We start from the raw sequence: 25,000 nt of genomic DNA, 5'->3' as shown, positions 1-25,000 counted from the left end.
ATTCGTGGACTTTGTGGTCATTGAATCTCTACTTCTCTCTCTCTCTCGCTCTATCTCTCTTTCTCTCTGTCTCTCTGTCTCTCTCCCTGTGTCCCTACCCCTTGCACTACATTGATCTCTCTCTCTCTCTCTCTCTCTCTCTCTCTCTCTCTCTCTCTGTCTCTCTCTCTCTCTCTCTCTCTCTCTCTCTGTCTCTCTCTGTCTCTCTCTCTCTCTCTCTCTCTCTCTCTCTCTCTCTCTCTCTCTCTCTCTCTCTCTCTCTCTCTCTCTCTCTCTCTCTCTCTCCCTGGCTGCAGTTCAACCAGACGGGGCGAGGCAGTGAGTGCAGCCAGGCCATCATGCTGGTGACGGACGGGGCGGTGGACACCTACGACGCCGTCTTCGCCAAGTACAACTGGCCTGACCGCAAGGTGGTTAACACGCACACACGCATGCACATTCACACGCACGCACACACATGCACACTCACGCTCGCACACACATACACATACACACACACCCACACATACACACATGCATTGTCATACTTCACGCTGCACTGTGTGACGGATCCATAACAGAGTTTAGTCTAAAAAGCATATTATGACTTTATTGAGAAAGATGGTTTTTGATTTGAGGAGGCTGTCAGGGAGACCCGTCCATGTACTACACTGAAGCCAAGTAGTTGCAAAGGAATGATTTCCTTGACCGAAGTCCAACCACTCCCTGTCCCCAATCCCCCCCCCCCCCCTCCCCCCTTAAGGAAAGAAACTGAATTCCACTTCCATTCCATTTCTTCAAATCCACTCTTTCTTTTAGTTGAATGCGTCATTAGGTTCAAGCTCCCACCACTCCCTCTAGAACCTAGACTGAGGTTCAGCGTCGGGTTCAGTGCTTGCGTGTATGTGTTTGGGGTGTGTGATCATGTAGATTGGGGTCTAAGTGCACAAGGCTCTCAGGGGCCGTTAAGACAGGATGCATCCCAAGTACATCCCTGTCACGAATCTGCACAGGGAGCCGCTGTTTGATGGCGATGGGGGTTTAGCTGTGACCTTAACAATGCTCTAAGGAAAACAAACCAAAAGCACCCCCACACAAATACAAACCTACATACACATCCTCGCTCCGGTGGAAACAGCTCACAGTTGATCTTTTAAGACACATGCAAGTATTGAGTGTGGAATACTTTACCATACACGTTAAAGATTTAGGTTTCATTAAGAAGGTTTTAAAAAAAATCCTGAGGGTTGCATATTGCTCTCCCTATGTTATGAGTAGCCGTGTCGCCAACTGAGTTTGTCTGGCGTTGTTTTGTGTTCGATGTTCCATAAGGCCATAATAGAAACACGTATTTATCCCTGCTCAGCCTGGAGGCTTTCCAGCAGCGAGCAGGGAGGGGACTGCCCAGCTAGATCGTCCCATTTAGAAGAACCCTGCTGATAATAGAAGTATTCTGTCTATGTCACTCTCACACTCTCTCTCTCTCTCTCTCTCTCTCTCTCTCTCTCTCTCTCTCTCGTTACGCTCTCCCCCATCTCTTTATCAGCCTGAGGTTTTGGACAATTTCCTTTGAAACAGCCTCACTGCTGGGACACACACACACGACTGCAGCCTAGTGACAGATAAATCAAGGAGCCAAACTGAAACATAGTGACATCTACCTTTGGTGTATGTCCAGCCATACACCAACACGCACACACATATGTGCGCACGCATGCACACACACACACACACACACACACACACACACACACACACACACACACACACACACACACACACACACACACACACACACACACACACACACACACACACACACACACACACACAAACACACTTACAATAGCACACATGCACAGCTGTGTGCCATCATCTCGCTAGATGTGTTGCTATGCTGGTTGCTGATGCGCTTCTCTGAGTATCATCCACCTGTGGGGATGAACCCAGAAAACGTTTGATCTTTACCTCATGCTGATGTGTGGTCTGCATGACGTCATTTGTTTAATGGACAGGGGATAACACCTTGGCTGACAGCAGAATAGCTTGATAGTCGGTCTGGCCCTCACCTGCTTACACTCATCCATATTCAGTCCATGTCCTACTCCTAATCTTCAAATGATAACAGAGAAGAGACATAGAAAACAAGATAAGGCTGTCACTATTTGACTGTCTTTCTGCCCCTTTCTTGCATCCAGCGCAATTGACTTTCTACACTGACACATGTATCGTTGCTAGTTTGCAACTGGCGCAGAGCGTTCTTTTCCCTCTACGGCCACGAAGCGGTAAATTAGGGAATGATCTTGCACCCCAAGGGGCGGTTCGGCGAAAGGTGGAGGCGTGTTCTGGCGCAAACGTTCCCTGGTGCTATTTTGCAGTTTCAGAAAACAATTGCGGCACAATCCAGGGAATACCTGGTTTTAAGGCAGTGGCGCGTTGTTCGGATGCTATTTTAAGGGCGCATGCATAATGTTGCTTGTGCACCTCGCGCATACACTCTGCTTCTCTCATCTACCTAGCCACACATTCTTGGTAAATTATTTGGGAAAGAACAGCTGATACAGCGGTAATAAGTTGTACTTTTTAATCAATGCATCTGCAAACACCGTACAGCAAACACATATTTTCTTTCCACAAACATCGTGTACAAGCCCGTAACTTTTAGGATTGATGAGTATTTGATAGTGAGAAAACATTGTTTTAACGCGAGTGAGTGTGAAAAAGAATGAATGAATGCGGGCGCGCGTGTGTGTGTATGTGTAAAATAATTAATGAATGCGGGAGCGCTTGTGTGCATCCATGGCAATGTATATTAACAGGGGGACACGTGCATATTAGGATCACAAGTCAATAACGATAATGCATAAAATACTGGTAAGAAAACTATGTTTGTTAATCTATTGCGTAATACATTAAATAGAACCACAGTTACCGCATATCATATGTGTGTTAAGTTTTCTTTGCCGAAATTTATTCGAGGACTCGAGGAAGTTATGGAAGAAAACGCTATTCCATGTGTGATTAGGCAATATTAATTGGCCATTTGAAGTAAAAAATTCATGTGGTCATGCATTTGTCTCATCGGAGACTGCAAAAGCGCTGTCCAAATATCAACTTGTCAGATTCAAATGCGCTCATGGCTTAAAGGGGGTGGGAGATGGCACTCTCATTGGTTTATTGCACGTTACGCCCAAACCACACCTACGGGTAATTAGGCTACTTCAGGGCAGCCCTTTTTAGATTTGCGTCGGGCGCAAGATTAATTTATCCGCCGTTAAAATAGCAACATCGCCATAGAACCGCCCTCAAATCTACTTGCGTTTGGCGCCTTTCACTTGCGTTTCAGACTGTTAAAATATGGCCCCTTGTCTCTTCAAAGTCAATGGTCGAGACGTGTCGAACGAACCGCATAGCCAAAGCGCAAAGGAAATTCCAAATCACAAGAGTATTAAGGGATAATATTACTCATATTTAATTTGTGTTTTTATATCCATTATGTTAATAACAGTCCTGCATTTCTGCTTTTACACCCACTTTTCCCATGTGGAATAATCACAATTAATCATATTTTATCCAAACAGTCAACAAATTCATCAGAGAGACCAATCGGACATCAGTTTTTTATGGTTGAGCGTCATATCCAGCCTTCTCTGGGACAACAGTGGCAAGACAGATTAAAGTGCACATCTGGCAGCAAACCTGTAGTTCATTTTATTTTTTATTTTATGGCTCAGACAGATTGAGAGATGACATAATTTAGTATCTTTGAGCGACACTTCAGGATAATGTGAGTGACAGCCGAGGATGGGAACATTAGGGGGCTGGTCTAAACCACCCCCAACTCCGGCCAACCACACACGCACACACACACACACACACACATACACACACACACACACACACACACACTCCCATATACACACATATGGCCACACACTCCCATATACACACATATGCCCACACACTCACACATGCTCACACACACACACACACACACACACACACACACACACACACACACACACACACACACACACACACACACACACACACACACACACACACACAGGAAAATTGGCTGCATTTGCAGAGGGAAGAATGCACACAAGAGCTACACAAGACTTTCAAACATCTGAACACCTGCTTTTCCCGAGAAATATGCAGTGCATCTCCTGCCATCATCGGGTGCAGGTGGAGAGAAATATTGGCCTTAGGTAGAAATCTATCTCGGACTTCAATGCAATCCAATACCTTTACACTGAGGGCTACAGGGTTGCTTTGGATTACTGTGTTTTACTCTGTGTTCTGCTTTCAATTCATCTTCCCTTTTTTGAGTCTGACAATTCAAATGCCATTTAAATGCAGGTTTCTTTGGTGGTGTTAAATTGCACATGAAGGCCGGCATAAACACTTTTTCCTCTGCGTGTTTTGTTCATCTTGTCGACATAAAAGACGTGACTATGTTTTTGCAGTTCACTGAATAATTTAGATGTGTGTGTTCAGGTTGCAATCATGGCATTATAATAAACATGTGTTCGATTCTGTTGTACAATCTTCAAGAAGTGTGAACATGCTAGCCTTGTTGTCATCTCATTGTTGACCGTTCTTATCTGCTGAAATTCATAGATCCGGGGCACTCATGTGGATTGAATATAGCACGTCACGACAAACAACGGCCGAGTTACTGCCGGCTATTACCTCCAGTGCGTTTAACTCGACCGTAAACCTCCTCCATTTTCAACGGCCGGTCTGCATCAATGCTGACCGCTCTTTGGGTCACACCACTGTAGGGGATGCAGGGGAGAATGGGCAATGTTCCCGGTGGGAGGGGGGGTGGGTGGCTTTGGTGGCCCACACACCCCCACAATGTTCAAATCAATCGTCCCGCTTGCCACCCCACCTTTTTTTAAGTAAAACGATCTGGAAATAGCTGTTGTACATGCTGATAACTACAAATAGCAACAATCAATATAATCCCGACCGCATACTGATATATTGTATTTTGAAAGTTTTGCTCGGGGAAATAATAAAAACGTGTTTACTTTACGTGTAGTTATCACAGGGGCTGTCCTTGCCCTGCGGTAGACCAGTATAAAATGCAACAAGCACACGTCACACACACACACACACACACACACACACACACACACACACACACACACACACACACACACACACACACACACACACACACACACACACACACACACACACACACACACACACACGCACACACACACACACACTCACAATAGCACACCTGCACAGCTGTGTGCCATTATCTCGCTAAAAGTGTTTCTATGCTGGTTGATGATGGGCATCTCTGAGTATCATCCACCTGTGGGGATGAAACCAGAAAACGTTTGATCTTTACCTCATGCCTATGTGTGTTCTGCCTGATAACATCTGTTTAATGGACAGGGGAGAACACCTGGGAAGACACCTGGTGGACAGTAGCGTACATCAATAGTATCCAGCTGCAGCAGAAACTCGACTGGGTCAGCTAGAGTCGACTGTGACACAAAACGTTGAAAAAACCCGAAAAAACTGACCTGCTACACCACAGGCACCAGCTCCGGGGCTGCAGCTGGATGCTACTCGCATACACTGCTACATGGCACTAGTTTGGCTCACTTACTTTGGCAGAACTAACGACATGCCCAGCTCCTTAAGTTTCAGAAAGCCACCAGGATTAACATTGGCCAATTGGCGAAAAGTGGAGATCTGAAGAACTGTGGCGGTTCAGACTTGACACGACTGTAGCGGGATGGGTTTGGCCGCTGGTTGTTGTTGAGTGAGTGCTGGCAACCGCAGCAAGCGGGAGAGGCCACACTAAGTCAAAAAGACCCACAGCACATCTTCCACCTTGTCACTTCAAATCAGTTCCGTATCTATGATATGTTGAGATGTTCGTGACGTTTGCAGCAGCGGGGCAAAGGCTTGGTACTGTGGTTCTATGCTGGTCCTAGGCCACTCCCTCTAAATGAGTCAGACATGCAACTAGGGCAGAGGCTATTCTTCACAGAGATGCTCCCTAAACTATATAGAACGAAAGAGACACTAAAGTAACAAGCTTCATTTTTCCGGCCGGTGGGGGGGGGGGGGGGGGGGGGGGCTGGGTGGGGGGGGTCGGCTCAGCATCGCTGACACTCAGATGGCTGAGGTCTTTGTGAATGAGGGTTGATTATAGACTAGATAATGAGGGCTTTTAATTTCCTCTGATAATCAAGACAATAGACAGCATCTGGGAGTGCCTGGTTCAACGCCATGATGATGATGATGATGAAGATGATGATGATAGCAGATGGATCCATCTCTCGTTGCTGGTTAAGAGTGTCTATCCGACATCGCAATCAGGCCGGCGAAATCATTACAGCTGACAATAGACTGAAATGTATCATTTGCATTGGTTCAGTTATTCATAATTTACCTGGATCCATCTTGATTATTATTAATTGATATTATAGAACAGGACATTATTGGGGGGGTTTGGGAAGATTCTTTGGGACTATTTCTCTCCAAATAAGTTTGCAGTGAAAACTTGTTTTGTAAATCTTTCATTAATTTGCAGCTCCTTCTGTTCCAGGGAGTCATCCAAAATCAGAACGAGACATGCTTTAGTGCACACACAAACACAATCACACACACACACACACACACACACACACACACACACACACACACACACACACACACACACACACACACACACACACACAAACATGCACACACGCTTCCACGCACACACAACAATGTCAAGCTGAAAAATAGGAAAACGGAATCCGAATTTGGACAGCTGTGCCCCTAGAGGCTCACATCTGGTCCAATCTGGCAACCCTCTGCCTCACACACAAAACACAGAGGCACACACTATCATTCACGCACACACCTGTCAAACCCACCGGTTCTTATTGAGTCTTGCCTACCATACGTCTCTATTTTCTGTTTGCTTTAGTGAAAGAGTGAAAACATTTCAATAATTACAAACCACTCCGTTCAAAAAATCGTCATCATATATTTGATTCAATTTTACGCTGATAACAATCTTTGACTAAAACAAACTCACGATATACCCCGGGATGTTTAAATCAACAGACGGTAGGCAGAGCTAATCGCTGACAGATAAAGCGGGAGCCTATGGTCGGCCCCTGCGGTGCGCCTCCCCGTGGTGGCTATGCTGGGTACCTATCTGAATGCGATTCAAATGACTGACAGAAGCTATCTGCTCTCTCACCACAGGTTCGCATTTTCCCCTACCTGATTGGCAGAGAGTCCGCCTTCGCTGATAATCTGAAATGGATGGCGTGTGCGAACAAAGGTGGGCTCCTGCAACACTCCTCGCACTGTAATGTTTCAGCGGGAAAACAGTTTTAGGTTTTACATGTGTGTGCGTGCGTGTGTTTGTGTGTCTGTGTGTGTACACATAACTTTATGTTGCTGCTAATCAGTATAAGCAAAAGCCAAGATTGACCTTCCACATGTAGGTGGGGGCTGAACATGTGCATGTTTGTATGTTTGTGCATGTGTATGTGTGCGTGTGTGTCTGTGCGTGTGTGTGTGTGTTCATGGTTGTCATCACTACAGATAACATGTTTCTTCAGGTTCTATATTTAGCTCAGAGGTGGTTGATGGCGACCACCTGACTCAATTTCCTCCGACCGCCCAGTGTCTGTGTGTGAGTTTGTGTGGGTCTGTGTGTGTGTGCGTGTGTGTGCATGCGTGTGTGATTGTGTCTGTGTGTGTGAAAGGACAACAGTAGCCGCAGTATTACTTGGGACCAATATCAGACAGGATGGTCTTTTCATTCGGTCCATGCGAGTGTGTGCATTTGCATCTGCATTTCAAGATTCACGGTACCGTGCATCCAGCCCACCGGAGTCGTACTCATCACATCTCTCCCTGGAGATAGCAACCCTATCTCCCCACAGTCTCAGTCAGGCTACATTTAAGTTCTGATTCTTTCAGCCAATTCAGGTCACTCTTCGGGAAACCAAAGAATGCTTAAAACGATGATGAGGTTGACACAGAATACACTGATCACACTGCACACGATCCCAAGTGCTGCGTGAAGATGGATTGAACCTGAATACAGGAGGCTGCTGAGGACCGGTCGCATGGTAATGCGCATGGTGTCAGCCGGCTGTCCTCCACCGTGCTGTGAGCACAGTGTCACTGAAGGCAAGAGTCATCCATCTCTCTCTTCTCTCTCTCTCCGTCTCTCTCTCTCTCTCTCTCTCTCTCTCTCTCTCTCTCTCTCTCTCTCTCTCTCTCTCTCTCTTTCTCTCTCTCTTTCTCTCTCTCTCTCTCACTCTCTCTCCAACAACTTTGACTGACTCGAGAAAATCTGGAACCTGTATGTGTGTCTGTGTTCGTATACGGTTTGTGTGTGTGTGTGTGTGTGTGTTTGCGTGTGTGCGTTAGGGTTTGTGTTTGTGTAGGTGTGTGTGTTTTTAATTCCCTGTGCTTGTGTGTGTGTGTGTGTGTGTGTGTGTGTGTGTGTGTGTGTGTGTGTGTGTGTGTGTGTGTGTGTGTGTGTGTGTGTGTGTGTGTGTGTGTGCGTTTGTGCATGAGTGCGTGCGTGTTTTAGTTTCTGAGTGCATGTGTTAATGTGCAGTTGTGCTCCACCCCACATGGTCTACCTGATTGGGTCATGCAGATCCATGTTGCTATGGTGAACTATTTTTAGATGGCAAACAATGTTCATGTGGTCAAGGGTCCAGTATCAGATTTTGGTCCTGATAATGGCGTTGGGGTATATTTGCGGCTATCCTTGGACCCACGTCTGTGTCTCGATCTAAATGACTCTGCTCCTCTCCCTGAGGAGTAAAGGTCATTATCTCGTCGGATGACCGCTAGCTGCTTGCTATAGCTCTGATTGTCTGCCTCCTTGATTTCTGGAGAAGGTTAGGGCAATTTGCTGTTCTACTAAGAATGTCACTTTCTCACATTCTCCTCCTTTCTCACCCCAAGTCAATCCCCTTTTTCTCTCATTTCATTTTTGATGTCACCAGTCTTCAATTGTAAATTCCCCATGTCGTTCTCTCCGCTCTCCACTGCACTCACAGCATATTCTGTCCCCTGGCATCGACCTCAGCCTGATAGAAGCGGCATTACAGTCATTGACAAAATGGCATCGCATTCACTCTAAATTGAGCTTCTCTTTCCAATACCTTCCCCATTCTGAGCGCCGCCTCGTCTTGCTCGTCCGCTATTGCTCCTTCCTAACTTTGGGAACTCCCGAAAGGACTAAACACTCACACGCACCCATGTTCCTTCTCTCACATGTCATGCCCGCCTTTCGACAGCCCATCCGAGCAATTGCTCTGCTTTGCTGCAAGGGGAAGCTAAAATGGCTTTTGATGGTGTCTAAAGAGATGCGGTTGTTCTTTCGGAGCCGACCGTAATGAATCTGACATTGGGACTGTGTTCCGAAGATGGCGACATTACAGGGGAGCCATTTTAGCCGTGCGTGTCCACATACGTGTGCGCGCACACTCACGCACACACACGTCTTCTGTGTGCGGGAATGAATGGTGGGCATTGTGATCTGGGGACGTACTGTACTTGTTCCCTGCTAATCGGATGTGGACTCCACTGCTCTGATATTATGCTATTATGTATCATGCATACATATATATATATAAATATATATATATATATATATATATATACAGTATATAATGAAATACACAGGTCCTTTCTGACTGCCCCTTTCCTTCTTCTCTGTTCCCTCCACTCTTTGTCTTTCTGTCTGTCTTTTTATTTGTCCATCTCTATGTATCTATATCTCTTTCTATTTTTCGATCCATCTATCTTTCTCATCTTTCCGTCTGCCTGTCTGTCCGTCCATATGTATGGACTCTTATCTGTCTGTCCATGTGTCTGGTCTCTATCCGTCTGTCCGTCCGCCCCCCTCTCCAGGGTACTTCACCCAGATCTCCACCCTGGCGGACGTGCAGGAGAACGTGATGGAGTACCTCCACGTGCTGAGCCGCCCCAAGGTGATAGACCAGGAACACGACACGGTGTGGACAGAGGCCTACATCGATAACACTGTGAGTGGACAGACCCCCCGTCCCACCCTCTCCCATCGGCCTCCTGCAACTGGACCCCGCCAGGTCTCTCGGCCCCTAGGAACAATGATATTGCATCAATGATGTCACTCTCCCCGAATGCCTTTTGCAATTCGCCAAGAGATTTGTTTGTGAAATATGTGTACATGAAACAAAGCTGAGAAAATAAATCCTGCCGAAGCAGGAGGTGTAGTGTTGTTTTGTTGGAAATGTGTTAAAGGTTGCAACAGATGGAACCGGTAGGGGTGTGTGTGTGTGTGTGTGTGTGTGTGTGTGTGTGTGTGTGTTTTTTTTTGTGTTTGTGTGTGTGTGCGTGTGTACGTGTATGTGTGTGTGTGTGTGAGGGGGGGCTAAACGTAGTGGGAGTAGAACATATTGGGAATCATTGGTGAGTTAGCATCTTCTACACTGTACTTCCTTTGTTACACACACACTTATGCATGCAAACACGTATACATACACACACACACACACACACACACACACACACACACACACACACACACACACACACACACACACACACACACACACACACACACTTGCGTGCACACACAAGCACACCCACACAAGCACACACAGAAACATACACACACACACACACACACACACACACACACACACACACACACACACACACATACAAAAACACTCACAAAAACGCACAACCGCACACAGACACACGCATACACAGTTTTATGATGAATTGTATCATCTCTTTCAATAGTATACAAATAATATCCAATCATCAAATAATTAAATGCATAATTGATCTGCCTGGCTTAGAAAACATCATCCCCAAAAACACCAGCAGGATTTCTACAAATCCATATCATCCTTTGCATCCATAATCCATAAATCCACTCACAATCCACTTTATTCAGCCATGCACAATAGTCCCTTTTTTGGTTGTGACGCCATTGTGTTTGGGCACATAAGAGTGAACGGTCATTTGTTTGCGTTTCTGAATATTGGAGATTAGAGGGGGGAGGGGGAGGGGGGGGGGGGGGGGGGGGGGGGGGGGGGGTCCACGCCGTCTCCACGCAGACCCTTTCGCTCTGTGCTCTTGTTCCACACACCTTCCTCGCTCTCTCTGGTCGCTCTCACTCTTCCTCTCTGTCCCCTGTCATTTGTGTTTTATTTTCCCAATCCTGTGTTCCGCTTCCCCTCGGCGTGCATTGATCACAGTAAAGACGTGTGTGCCAACCTGGCCGCTAGAACAGCATTGTCCCTGTAACGGTGCCATCACACGTAAACATGTCGCTATCATGGGCCTATCATAAAGTTTTGGAGCAAGTGTCGACAAGTGTGCGTGTCTGGTAGAATCCTATTGGAATTCAGGGCCACGCCTTCTAATAATGTTCAGTCATAAGTCATTTCAAGCCTAGTTACCGATGAAGTATTCATTGACTAAATATTACTAAACATTCGTAAATTTCACAACTGTCATGTTAAAGGGCCCCTATTCAGCCTAGCAGCGAATCTGGTGGACTGAACCCACTGGTAGGCTGAACTATCATCATACATCTTAGGTCCACTCAAGTGAACCACTTGTGATTTCACTAGAGGGGGAATATTCACATAGATGATAAGCCTTGTAATGGCTAATTAACATCAAACCCGCCAGTAAAATGGGTGTACTTTTAATATAGCTAGTAATAATCATCTACATATGTATGTTTGGTTAAGAATTAGTTCATCAGGCATTTAAGGCTTATAGTTTTGTTAATGATTAGTTACAAATGACTTATATAACTAAACATTATTATATAGTGTTCAATGCATTGTTCTTAACGTCTTGTTTACTTTTGGATTGTCATGAATATAAATGCATTAGGTTGACATCTTTGTAAATTATTTAAAAAAACACAATCCCTGAGTGGGAACATGTGAAAGCAACTGTTTACCCAGCAAACCCCTCAACTCCAGAGCAAACTATTGTCACACAAACAAGGACACTATATGAACTTAAATATTAACTTTATACATTGTATACTCAAGTTAATGTAAGGGAAATTGGAACAAAACACACCAATAGCCGACGCTTCATTCAAGTCTACACAAGCTTATTGACACGCTTTGTCCCTCCCCCTTCCCTTCCTTTTTTCCTCTTTCTTTCTGTTTCGGTTGAATCTGATCCCTGTAGCTCCCACAGGCACAGAAGGTAAACTCCTGTCTGTAGTCGTTGTGTTGCTGTGTTTACATGTGTTTACAGCGTGACGCGTCGCCATCTCCATTTTAACTCTCTTTGTGGAAAATGGAATGAAGCCATGCTGTTTCCACCGTGATTTTGTTGTTCTTTTTGTTTGACCGGATTAATAGGTGTTATTATTTCTGCTTTGTCGCCTTCTGATGTCATCCGTGGCTGCCTTGATTTCATGTTTCTGTTTTTAATTGTACACCGTGACTCACGTTGTCATTCACCAGTCACTTATTTTGCACAGCAGTGGACATAAGTGCACATAAGTAGACACTTAGAAACACGGACACGTGCACTCTCGTAAAGCCACATATCTATATATTTTAACTTAGGCACACGCACACACACACGCATACAAACACACACACATGAATACACACAAATACACACATGCACACATACAGCAAATAAACACATGCCAACAGACAATCACACACACAAACACATACAAAAACACTCCCACATGCACAAGGGCGCGCACACACACACACAAACTCACACACATGCTGATTTGAGCACAGAGTGATTCATTGTCGGTGTTCCGTTGGTCTTGCTTTGACAGTTCCTCAAATGTTGGCAGTGCGATTGTGCGTGAAAATGTGTAGTTGCGATTTGTTCATTTCCTGTTCAAACCAGATCGCCTTTATCGTGCTTTTTTTCGCTGAAATCTGGACCATAAAGTGTTTCCTCCCTCTCTGTCTCCGGGCCATGACACCAATAGCCTGTGATGACGCACTTGGATGATGTGTGTTGCCTTTTCATTGATCTCAGAGGTACATGAATCAATGGTAGGCTTGGATGAGGCCTCGTCCTAAGCAGCTCTATAATCATAACGGTGATGAAAAACAGTGCTTTGCAGCACCATCAACATCAGCAGAGCCCTTGCATTCCCATCAGACAGCTGGAAAAGCATATGTCAGGTGTGGCGTTGGTAATGGGATGGAGCCTACAGGGTCGGCATTACTGTCTCTGTTGCTCACCATCCACTTAGTGCAGATGTAGCCTGAATGGTAGCCATAGCAAGTAACCTGCGTTCTCACTCGCAAAAACACGCACAGACCAACAAGACACCTCAGGCATCAAAACAGAGTAATTTAAAATATAAACGCTGCCTTTGATGGACGCTGTCTTTTTTAATAGAGATAATGCTGAGCCTGAATATTTGGATACGCAGTTGTCCGTTCTGTAGGTGTACAATCTCAATTCAAGATTAAAAAGGAAAAAAAGTAATGATTCATTATAAAAGAAGAAGTCATTGCAACTTATTGCCAACCACTGGTAGAAGGTTAGGTTACATGTTGTCCAAATACCCTACTGATCTCCCCGAGAAAAAAGTAAATGTGTGATGTCATCAGTAATTCTGAGACCCCTCCGAGTCAACCCTTTAGGTGGTAGCTTCAGAGGTAACGGTAGCCATCATCAAAATACAGCCTTGCCAAATACGGGATGAGCGAATTATCAGCGTGAAGTGTGTCCTCAAATATGAGAACATTATTCAAATCCGTACTGCGGTAGCACTTTGCCACCGGCTGTCCAGTGTGAGAATCTGCAAGACCTTCAGAGACAGACTTTAAACAAACGGCTTGTGGTAATGATCATATTTATGAAATGTAAGAGTTTTCCGCAGAATCTTTCCTTGGTGGAGCTCCAACTCGTCAGCAAGGCTTTTTCCTGGTCGGCGAGCCGTACCCCACAATAGCGCCTGTGTGATTTATCGTCCGATGAACAGCGCTAGTCCCGCCATTATCAAACCTTTGCACAATGTTCAGCCACCTTTTTGCTTCGTGATGATTGGAAGTAGGTTGTGTGAGGTGCTGTGTCTTTGACAACCAGGCTCCATCGAAACCCGGCCTTAACCCAGTCAGACTCGGACCGATGAGGGTTATTAAAACTATATAGTTATTAAAAATATGATTCTACAGCAGTGCTCTCCCCTAGCGCTGGCAAGGAAACATACACACTAGGAATTTCTTATTTTTTTAGTTTTTTCAACAAAATATGGTACATTAGTTTGGGAAACCAAATTATTATTTGGTGCTTGAAATTATGTATTTGGGCCAGCCCGGCCTTTGTTCACACACTCATAGGGACTTTGAGATTTATATTGTCTGATCATAAATAACCGTACAAGGGATTAATGAATGGTACTGCTATGATGTCTTTATGGAGCACTTAGCCAGTTAACTCATTGGGGAATTCTGGCCTATTATAATGTCCTATTGAAAGAGCAATGAATTAATATACATTTCACACTACAATGATGAGACAAAAAACAACAATTTTAAACGTATTTAATTGCTTTCAAAATAAGAAAAATGAATGTGAAAAGGACCAGTGCGCCAATGCTTCACTGGACCAGTTTAGACTGCCCAACCGAAGTCAGACGGGGATAAAAAAAAAAAGAATACTTTAGACAACGGCAAACACATCATCGAGCTGGATAGCTCAGTGCATAGTCATTTTACAGTGACATTATTTTACATTTGTCTGTCTATTTAGCCACGTTTTCTCTCTAGTAAGTTGTAAGTTGTGAACAGTGATCTATTCTACGGCAACATCCTGCGGTTGTGACAGTGTATTTATTGTGTCCTCTTATGAATGACTTTGAATGCCTACTCAGCCAATGTTTTTGAAGTATATCCAACAAAACAAAAAGCTTTCGTCAAACAGAGCACTTAAGCATTGCCATAAAGAGATGGACAAAATGAGATAGTGTTTTGACACATTTATTCTTGTGTTTAATTAGACCTGAAACTCTACTTGAAAGAGGGGGAATTATGCTGGTCGGATTATTTAATTGCCCAGAGTTTACATATGATGTCATTGTTAATTGTAGCACTCATGGTTGATTGCCTCGCCGGGGGGGGGTCGGGAGCTCACTGTGTGTGTGTGTGGGGGGGGGGGACGACGACGACGACTCTTGATAGAGTTTTTCAGCCTCTCTGCTTCCCACCGCCAAAACCCCATTACACCATGTCCTCCTCTGACTCCTCCCCCCCTCTCCCCCCACCACGTCCTCCTCTGACTCCTCCCCCCCTCTCCCCCATTACACCATGTCCTCCTCTGACTCCTCCCCCCCTCTCCCCCCACCACGTCCTCCTCTGACTCCTCCCCCCCTCTCCCCCATTACACCATGTCCTCCTCTGACTCCTCCCCCCCTCTCCCCCATTACACCACGTCCTCCCTGACTCCTCCCCCCCTCTCCCCCATTACACCATGTCCTCCTCTGACTCCTCCCCCCCTCTCCCCCATTACACCACGTCCTCCTCTGACTCCTCCCCCCCTCTCCCCCATTACACCACGTCCTCCCTGACTCCTCCCCCCCTCTCCCCCATTACACCACGTCCTCCTCTGACTCCTCCCCCCCCTCCCCCATTACACCATGTCCTCCTCTGACTCCTCCCCCCCTCTCCCCCATTACACCACGTCCTCCTCTGACTCCTCCCTCCCCCCTCCCCCCACCACGTCCTCCTCTGACTCCTCCCCCCCTCTCCCCCATTACACCACGTCATTCTCTGGCTCCTCCCTCCCCCTCTCCCCCAGTGCACCACGTCCTCCTCTGACTCCTCCCTCCCCCTCTCCCCCCTCTCACCATGTCCTCCCCTGACTCTTCCCCCCCTCCCACCTCTCCCCCATCCATCTCTACCCCCCCCCCCCCCCCCCCCCCCCCCCCCCCCCCCCCCCCCACAGGTCCCCTGAGTGCTATCCATCCCCCCTCCCCCAACACGCACACACTCACTCCCCCAGAAACATCTCGTCTCATTCTGTTTCTACAGTAAAAAAAACACAAATCCTCTCCACCCTTCCCGGCCTCCTCCCCCGTGTGTTCTCTTGTTCTCCCCCCTCCTCCCCTCCTCTACTCCTCCGTCTTATTGTATCCTTTCTCTCCCTCCCGCTTCCTTACCGTCATCCATCATCCCGTGGCACTTTTGGCTTGGTTTCCCGCTCTGTCGGGGTGAGATGACACTCGCCGGGGTGGAGGAGAGAGGAAAAGTTCCGGCTACACCACATCTATTTTTGACATTCTTCAGGCAAATTTAAAGGGAAGAGGATTTTAAAGTTCAGGGGCAGGGACTCCTTTGTGGGGGATATATTCTCCCAGTGTACGGTGGAGCCGTGTCGAATGGTGTGGACGCTGTACGTTCTCGTACGGACGGGGACGATTAGACCTTAAGGCGAATAAAAGAAACATTAAGAGGGCGCAAGCTCGGCACGCGATGGCCACACGCATATAGATTAGTGTTTAGTCGCGACTCTTCCAAGACAGCACCGCTTGCTCTCTTGTCACGCCCGCATCTCAAGGGCTTATTTACACTTCCCTCCTTGGAGGAGTCTGTCCGTCCGTCCCCGTCCCCCCCGAAGGGTGGCTTTGGCTTCTCAAACACAGCAGAATCAGCACTAAAGCTGGCTCGCCCAGGGAAACAGGGTCGTGAGGGCCATGGGCGAACGATTCGTCAAAGCAACCCAGATTATGAGGTGTCCTATGGGGGACCAGACAAAAGGGCGTGTGTGTCAGTGTGTCAGAGTGTGTGGTCCCTTGTAGCGAAACCCTACAATGGGGATGTAACTTCTGTGAGCGGTGGTGCGCGTGTGCGTGTGTGTGTGTGCGCCTGTGTGTGTTAACGTGTTTGTGTGTTGGCTTTGCAGCACTAGTACATTGTGTATCTGTTCTCAGTCGCGCTCCCTGTCTTTCTGGGTTATTTTGCTGACGTGGACAAAAAAAAAGCAAAGACTGTAGGTAATGATGATCCATGCTCCTAAAAGGCCAATGTTTTCACATTCATATTCAGTAGAGGATCACAAATCCCTCGGGTTAGTGGGGAAAGACACATTGTGTTATTGTGATTTTTCACTGAGCTTGAACTTGTCTGTCTCTGTCTGGAGTGACAGAATAGTTTTGAATTTGTCTTGATTTTGTTCTTTTGGAGACTGAAATGAGGATATACACACAAGGAAACAATGACAAAAATATGCACAAACACACATGCACACACACAGACACACACACAAACACACAAAAAAACAGCAACACAGCGCACAACCGTCCTCACATGAACATTCATTAATCTTCACCCACAAACACACACCCCCACCCAACATCAAATGGACATAAGCACCTCGTCCCAGAGCGCATTCAAGCGGATCTAACAAGGGTTGCAGTGGACAGGAGATTAAGTTCTGCTCAAACCTCAGTAAGCCTGCGACGTACACCTGATGATATATGATCCAATAGCCCTGGCACTGGAAATAGGCTCTATATTTGTATTTTTAGACAAGGTCCTGTTTCTTTGTCCTGTCCGTTGATCGATTCCGGTTGCCAGCAGCCCAGTGTGGTGTTGTTATAATGGCTGTACTTAGGTGTGCTTCGTCTCCCTTTTGAAGTCCCAATACTGCATCCTGGATGGCTGTTACCAGCTTTCCAGAGCCCAGATCCCCTATCTCTCTGTCCCAGCGGGACGGAGCAACCAGTATTTTGCTGTCAATACTTGTTATTACTGGTGGTGGTGGCAGAGGGGGAGAGACAGAGAGGGGGGTTGTACTAAGTTCAAGGGGAAAGTTAAAGTGAGGCAAAAAGAGACTAAATTAAGCCGTTGTAGAGTAACTCAATAGAAACAGTTAACATTGACAATGAATTAGACTCGAGGGGAAGGTCAAAGGGATGTCTAGATGACCTTAGACGATGTGTGTGTGTGTGTGTGTTTGTGTGTTTCTTTGTGTGTTTATGTATGTTTTTGTGTGTACGTGTGTGTTTATATGCACGTGTTTATATGGGTGTGTTTATGTCTATGTCTATGTGTGTCTGTGTGTGTGTGTGTGTGTGTGTGTGTGTGTGTGTGTGTGTGTGTGTGTGTGTGTGTGTGTGTGTCTGTGTCTGTGTGTGTGTGTGTGTGTGTGTGTGTGTGTGTGTGTGTGTGTGTGTGTGTGTGTGTGTGTGTGTATGTTGCTGTGTGTGAATGTGTTCGTGTAACAGGCTGTTCCTCAAGGTCCCAAACTGCAGCAGTAGTGTAGGGCTTTCATCTCCAATAGATCATCAGCCCATCTTCAGAAGAGAAATCGCAGCCGCTTGAAAGATAAATATCGTAATTATTCCGGCAGTCTTAACGGAAGGATGTTGCCTGTGCTAAACCACGAGCCCTGCCGTTGGATAAGCTTATTACTGCAAACATCAAAGGCCGACTGAGACTGAACACGTTTAAAGGCAGATAATTAACATGAATAAAACATACGGGGAGGGAGGGAAGTTTTGTCAATCCCCTCTGGAAGATATCGGGGCCTAGAAGCTCAGCCATGACCACCATCTTAAAGGACATGTTCTGCCACCCAAAAGATAACGCCTTCCTTCCTGTGTCAACAGAAGGGCATTAAGGTAGATAAAGATGCACCTTCATGTTTGATCTATAAGTAACTGTATGAGTGCTTCTCTATCCATTTATTCCTGTATATTTATTTACACACTCTCTCTCTCTCTCTCTCTCTCTCTCTCTCTCTCTCTCTCTCTCTCTCTCTCTCTCTCTCTCTCTCTCTCTCTCTCTCTCTCTCTCTCTTTCTCTCCCTCTCTCTCTCCCTCTCCCTCTCCCTCTCTCTCTCTCTCTCTCTCTCTCTCTCTCTCTCTCTCTCTCTCTCTCTCTCTCTCTCTCTCTCTCTCTCTCTCTCTCTCTCTCTCTCTCAGATGGAGGATGGTCGGGACCCAGTGCTGATGACCACCGTGGCGATGCCAGTCTTCAGTACCAAGAACGAAACGGTTGGTACACTAAAAGAGCAACTGGCATATTGCAGTGCAAAAAGTTAATCATGAAAATAATAACAAATACATTATTTATTATTGGATATTTTTAAAATTAATAGCTTTTCAATCGATTTGCCATATGCTTTCCCATCTTAATTAACCCGAGAGGCCGACCTGCAGGTTTCCCTTTAAATCAACACTATCGCAACAGTACATCCATATTCCAGTGTTGTATTTTTCAAGCGTGCCTTGTTTGCATTTCCTTATTGTATGTTTTTCTCCTCATAAGTATCATCCTCTATATTTGTTTGTTGATAGAAAAACCGAGGCATTCTGCTGGGAGTGGTAGGAACCGATGTGCCTGTGTCAGAGCTTCTAAAGACCATCCCCAAATATAAGGTACACAACAATGCCTAAGAATGTAAGCAATTCACCACCGCTTCGGCATACATTATTTTTCCAATAATGGTACAACCAAGAGTGGTTGATTCCGCTTTTTTACGACTAGACATTAGTCACTTTCATCTATAATATTATCAGCTGGGTTTCAAATATTCTTCAGCAGCGAGCATATTTTTTTTGCATTGTCAGGGAAACATCTGGTCGATAGTTGTATTTGACCGTTGTTGTTTGTGTTACATTTTGAGTGCATTGATTCAGAGCTGTTAGAAGGCAGAGGTGGCACATTATTGAAAAGCAATGCATAACCTTTGAACGGTTTCGACCAATCAGATTCAAGTATTTAACCAAGCTGTTGTAGAATGGACATTCTACCCCATTATTGATGAAAACATATTCCTAACAAAACTAGCAGAACCTACCAACTTCACTGTCTTGAGCAAATTTTCAATCATATTTTAACACCATAGGTCCGCCACTGAATCTTCATGCCTTCATACCGTCATTCAAAGCTGGTAATAGCGGTGACACCTATCAGGAATACAGGAAAATATTTTTGCTTCTGCTTCGACTCGGCTGGACTCCTTTAGGATCCATCAAGTTGTTGTTGCCATGATAAGGATGGAAGGGACAGATAGGACATTCGAAGAAGAGGGAATTAAGTGGAGGTCAGCATGGCTTTGAAACACTTGAACTTCTCGGTTTGGACAGCATGATTATGAGATAAGTAAGGAGTAAACCAGGTCAAGCTTTCCTTTTATTGGAAAACTATGTACGACTTTTAATGCGTGATTTGTAGCGCATTGATTGCAGAGTTGTCCTGCTTTTAAAAAATAATGCACAGCCTCGGAAGGTTTTGACTCATCGGAATCAAGTATTCACTGATTCTGTGATTTAAACTAAATGTATTCTACTGCATGAATGTCAAAGAAGTGCCATTATTAAAAGTGCCTAGTGAAGTGCCCCTTCATTTGATGGGCGCACGTACAAATGAAGCCATGGCAAGAATTAAGTGTTGTTTAGACTCTGCTAATGTGACGGTCCAACTGACAGGTGATAGTAATCACTTTGCCCCCCCCCCAAAACCAGATCAATTGTAGGTGGTGGCAGACTTTTTGGGACAAGATTGTTTGCAGCTACAGTGCGATGTCTGCTGACAGGAAAATGATATTCGGTGGAAACGACTGCATTAGCGATAGACTCCTGCTGTCACAGTATCTTATGCTTTGATACGTTGATCCGTCTTTTCCTCTCTCTTTCACGCTGGGTGGGTGTGAGGATGTTTAATGTGTGTTTGACAGTTTAAAAGTATGTTATTAATCAGGCTGTGGACACGATAAAATCGGACTGCTTGTCACAGGGACGACGGGCATGAGACAAAAACATATTCCTACCCTGCGTTCTGTGTGTGTTTGTGTGTGTGTGTGTGTGTGTGTGTGCGTGTCTGGTATGTGTATGTGTATGTGTGTGCCTTTCTAATGTGTGTGTGTGCGTGTGTGTATCCTTGCAGTTGGGCATCCACGGCTATGCGTTTGCAATCACCAACAACGGCTACATCCTCACCCACCCAGACCTGCGACCCCTTGTGAGTTCCACTTCCTGTCACGCCCACTCCCCTGAACCCCAACAGTAGCCAAGGCTCCAACCTCATTATCATAGCAATTATTTTCCCCGAGAACAGAGTTCAAAAGTAGATCTTTTTATTTTTTGTGTTCTGCCGGATGTGATATACAAACGTAAGTAGCTTGTGTCAAGTCAATTATAGATTTCACACTAACAATGAAATGCAGATTAACAGGCAATTGTTGCACTATTGTGCGATGGTTAACCTGCTGCTGCTTTGCGTAGTGCATCGAAGTATGTTTGTGTGCGCGCGTGTGTGTGCGCGCACGCGCGTGTTTGTGTCTATCGCCAAGAATGTGTCTGTATGTGTGTATGTGTGTGTGTGTGTGTGTGCATGTTTGGTGTGTGTGGGTTTAGCGCAGTGTATGTGTTTGTGTATTGGCAGCGCGGTGACATGCAGATGAGCAGACAGAGTTCCCGGCTTCCACTGCGCTGTGAAAAGACAGAGATAAGGCCGCTGAATGGCTGTGATTAACTCCATTGTGTTGGACACCACTCCATCCCTGGCGAGAGAGAGAGAGAGAGAGAGAGAGAGAGAGAGAGAGAGAGAGAGGGGGAGAGAGAGAGAGTAAGAGAGAGAGAGAGTAAGAGAGAGAGAGAGAGAGACTAATAGAGTGAGTAAGAGAGAGAGTAAGAGAGAGCAAGAGAGCGAGCAAGAGAGAGGGAGAGTATAAGATAGAGAGGCAAAGCAGTTGCTCTTACTAGGTATGTGTATGAGACAAACTAGAGGGAGACAAAATACCATGGTCATAGTAGGAGGAGGGAAGAGGAGAGGAGACAGACTGGCAGGCAGACAGACGGATGGTCATAGTGGTCTAATTAAGGATGCTAATGAATAGTGTTTAACAACTAATGAGGGGTGGGGGGCTGTTCTCGCTGACAGATGAAATGAGGTAGAGGGACACACGAGCAGGTACACACTCACACACATACACACATGCACGTACACACACGAACGCACGCAAAATTCCCCTCGCATCAACATGACCCATAGACACATACCCCAGACAAAGGGCCACACAAATGAAAACTCACAGTTGTGTGCAATTATCTTTCTATTTCCTTCTAGATATCCTTCTCTCGCTTTCCATCTATATGTCTTTAAACACCATCACACACACTCAAGACACACAAACTCACCCTTTTCTGCGGTCTATGTTATGTATATTTAATGGCGACGCTAAGGAGGGTCCGTGGGCCAGCTGGCTGACTGTTCCCAGAGAGAAGAACAGGCTGATTATGTTCACTTAACCTCAGCAATATAAAGGCCAGAGCCCCTGTGACCATTTAAATGATAGATCAATGGCACAATGGTACATTGCACAAACACACACACACACACACACGCACACGCACACTCACACACAAACGCGCACACTCCAGAGACAAATGAATATTTTCCTCCAGCAATGCCAAGCATCACAATATTAATAGGAAACTAATTCTAGGATCAATCATCTATATCGTGTTTAATGTAGTTGTGTCTCTGTGTGTGTGTGTGTGTGTGTGTGTGTGTGTGTGTGTGTGTGTGTGTGTGTGTGTGTGTGTGTGTGTGTGTGTGTGTGTGTGTGTGTGTGTGTGTGTGTGTGTGTGTGTGTCTATGTGTGTGTCCGCCTGTGTGTGTGTTTGTGTGCACATGTGTGAGCAGTACGGTGACGGTAAGAAGCGCGGGGGGAGGAAGCCCAGCTACAGCAGCGTGGATCTGTCCGAGGTGGAGTGGGAGGACCGGGACGACGCGGTAAGAGAGGTCCTGCACACGGCGGCCTTCCTTTACCCTCATGGACCCTCTCAGGTCTGACCACCAACCCCTCTGCTCTGCGTCGACCTCTGTGTGTGTGTCTGTCTGTCTGTCTGTCTGTCTGTCTGTCTGTCTGTCTGTCTGTCTGTCTGTCTGTCTGTCTGTCTGTCTGTCTGTCTGTCTGTGTCTGTCTGTCTGTCTGTCTGTCTGTCTGTCTGTCTGTCTGTCTGTCTGTCTGTCTGTCTGTCTGTCTGTCTGTCTGTCTGTACAGCTGAGGAATGCCATGGTCAACCGGAAGACAGGGATATTTTCCATGGAGGTGAAGAAGACAGTCGACAAAGGGGTGAGCCTCCCAGTGCACAGTGACACTCAATGGCCTACTGGGCCAAACAGCCACTCACACACACACACACACACACACACACACACACACACACACACACACACACACACACTACACACACACACACACACACACACACACACACACACACACACACACACACACACACACACTACACACACTGGCAATTAGCTTTAAGGCAATGCCAAAGTAAACACACAGCAGGAGGGGATCTGGCGTGCGTGCGAGGGGGCTCATTCACCCCGCTGCCCCCTGCTGATCCTGGCTAATAGAAATACACACAGGCGGAGGGACACACACACAAAAACACACACATAGACATCTGTACCCACACAGGCACACACACAAACACACCGACACACACACACACACATACATATGTATGAGCTGAGGAAATCCACAGAAGTTTGCATGCTTGGTGGAAAGTCATGGATTTCTTCTTGTGGATTAGATGCGCTCTCCATCTGTGTGTGTGTTTGTGCGTGTGAGTGTGTAAGGGGGAGGGAGAGAGAGTGTGTGTAAGAGAGAAACAGGAGAGCAAAGAAACAGCGTGGATGTGCTTTTCTTATCTCTGCTAAACACATGTTGCTAAATCTGAACGAGACAGGAGCCCAACGACTCTCTCTTACTACTCGTCTGCCCAATAGACAGGTGGGTATGGTGTGTGTGTGTGTGTGTGTGTGTGTGTGTGTGTGTGTGTGTGTGTGTGTGTGTGTGTGTGTGTGTGTGTGTGTGTGTGTGTGTGTGTGTGTGTGTGTGTGCATCCATAGGTGTGTTTATGTGTGTGCCAATGTGTGCCAATTGTCACTGATTAATGTGATTTTCAGGAACAAAATATGGAAATGAACAACGGCACACACACTCACACCAGACACACACACACACACACACACACAGACACACACACACACACACACACACACACACACACACACACACACACAGACACACACACACACACACACACACACACACACACACACACACACACACACACACACACACACACTCTCAAGCACTTTAAATCAGTTTTAACCAACGCAGAAACAACACCTCCATCTGTTGTTGTTTTATTCCGGCCGGTCCATTTTCTTTTTTGCCTTCAAATGTGTCACTAGATGGAGACAAATATCAGCGAATCAGTTACGCGATTATGAGCCTCCATGCTGTAGAAGTATAATGCATCGTTTGTAGCACAATATGCATACAGGGAGCAATGTTAAATATGTGCCTATGTGTTTCAGAAACGTGTTCTTGTTCTGCACAATGATTACTACTACACAGACATTAAAGGCACACCTTTCAGGTAAGTGCACCTTGGACCCACTGTAACCATGACAGTGTGAGGCTCCATTCACAACTCATTTCATTCTACAACCGACTCCCATGTGATGCTCAGTTTACCTGATGGCGTTGACCTTATAATAATAATAATAATACACTTTATTTATATAGCACTTCTCAAAACACAGTTACAAAGTGCTCAACAAGTAAAAGCACAATTAGAACAAAGCATAAAATACATGTGAACTTGTTGTTGTGGATGGAATATGGATTCATCTATGTGCTAATTTGCATTAACATTGATAGGTAGCTAGCTAACATTGATGAGCAATGGGGTGTCAGCTGCTAAAGAAAAAGCTTTAAGCTTTCCTCCACCCAAGCGGTGGTGTATTCCTGACGTACTCAGGGCCTCGGTGTGTACCTTACGTTTGGGGATGGTCTTGAAGCTCCAGACAAAGGCACATCGGTTCCCACCACTCCAATCAATGCACAAATATGCAGGACGATAATTATGAGCTGAAATGCATACAATAAGGCAATGTCAACAAGGTGTGCTAATAAGTAAATACAATGCTGGAATATGGATGTACTTTTTTAATAGTGTTGTGATAGG

General features: G+C 45.9%; 1 protein-coding gene across 1 annotated transcript in view; it reads left to right on the top strand.

The window, feature by feature from the left end:
- The window catches only part of cacna2d3a (calcium channel, voltage-dependent, alpha 2/delta subunit 3a), a 131,071-nt gene that overhangs the window by 65,440 nt on the left and 40,631 nt on the right, over nucleotides 1-25,000 (top strand). The window contains 9 exon segments of the mRNA XM_030361268.1: nucleotides 297-410; nucleotides 7,219-7,297; nucleotides 9,901-10,034; nucleotides 18,923-18,994; nucleotides 19,298-19,378; nucleotides 20,889-20,963; nucleotides 22,650-22,739; nucleotides 23,011-23,082; nucleotides 24,348-24,409. Coding sequence (XP_030217128.1) covers nucleotides 297-410; nucleotides 7,219-7,297; nucleotides 9,901-10,034; nucleotides 18,923-18,994; nucleotides 19,298-19,378; nucleotides 20,889-20,963; nucleotides 22,650-22,739; nucleotides 23,011-23,082; nucleotides 24,348-24,409 — 779 coding nt within the window.

Source organism: Gadus morhua, chromosome 1 (genome assembly GCF_902167405.1).
Source record: "Gadus morhua chromosome 1, gadMor3.0, whole genome shotgun sequence".
In the NCBI taxonomy this organism is placed as follows: Eukaryota; Metazoa; Chordata; class Actinopteri; order Gadiformes; family Gadidae; genus Gadus; species Gadus morhua.
This window is presented reverse-complemented; position numbering and strand designations above follow the sequence as displayed.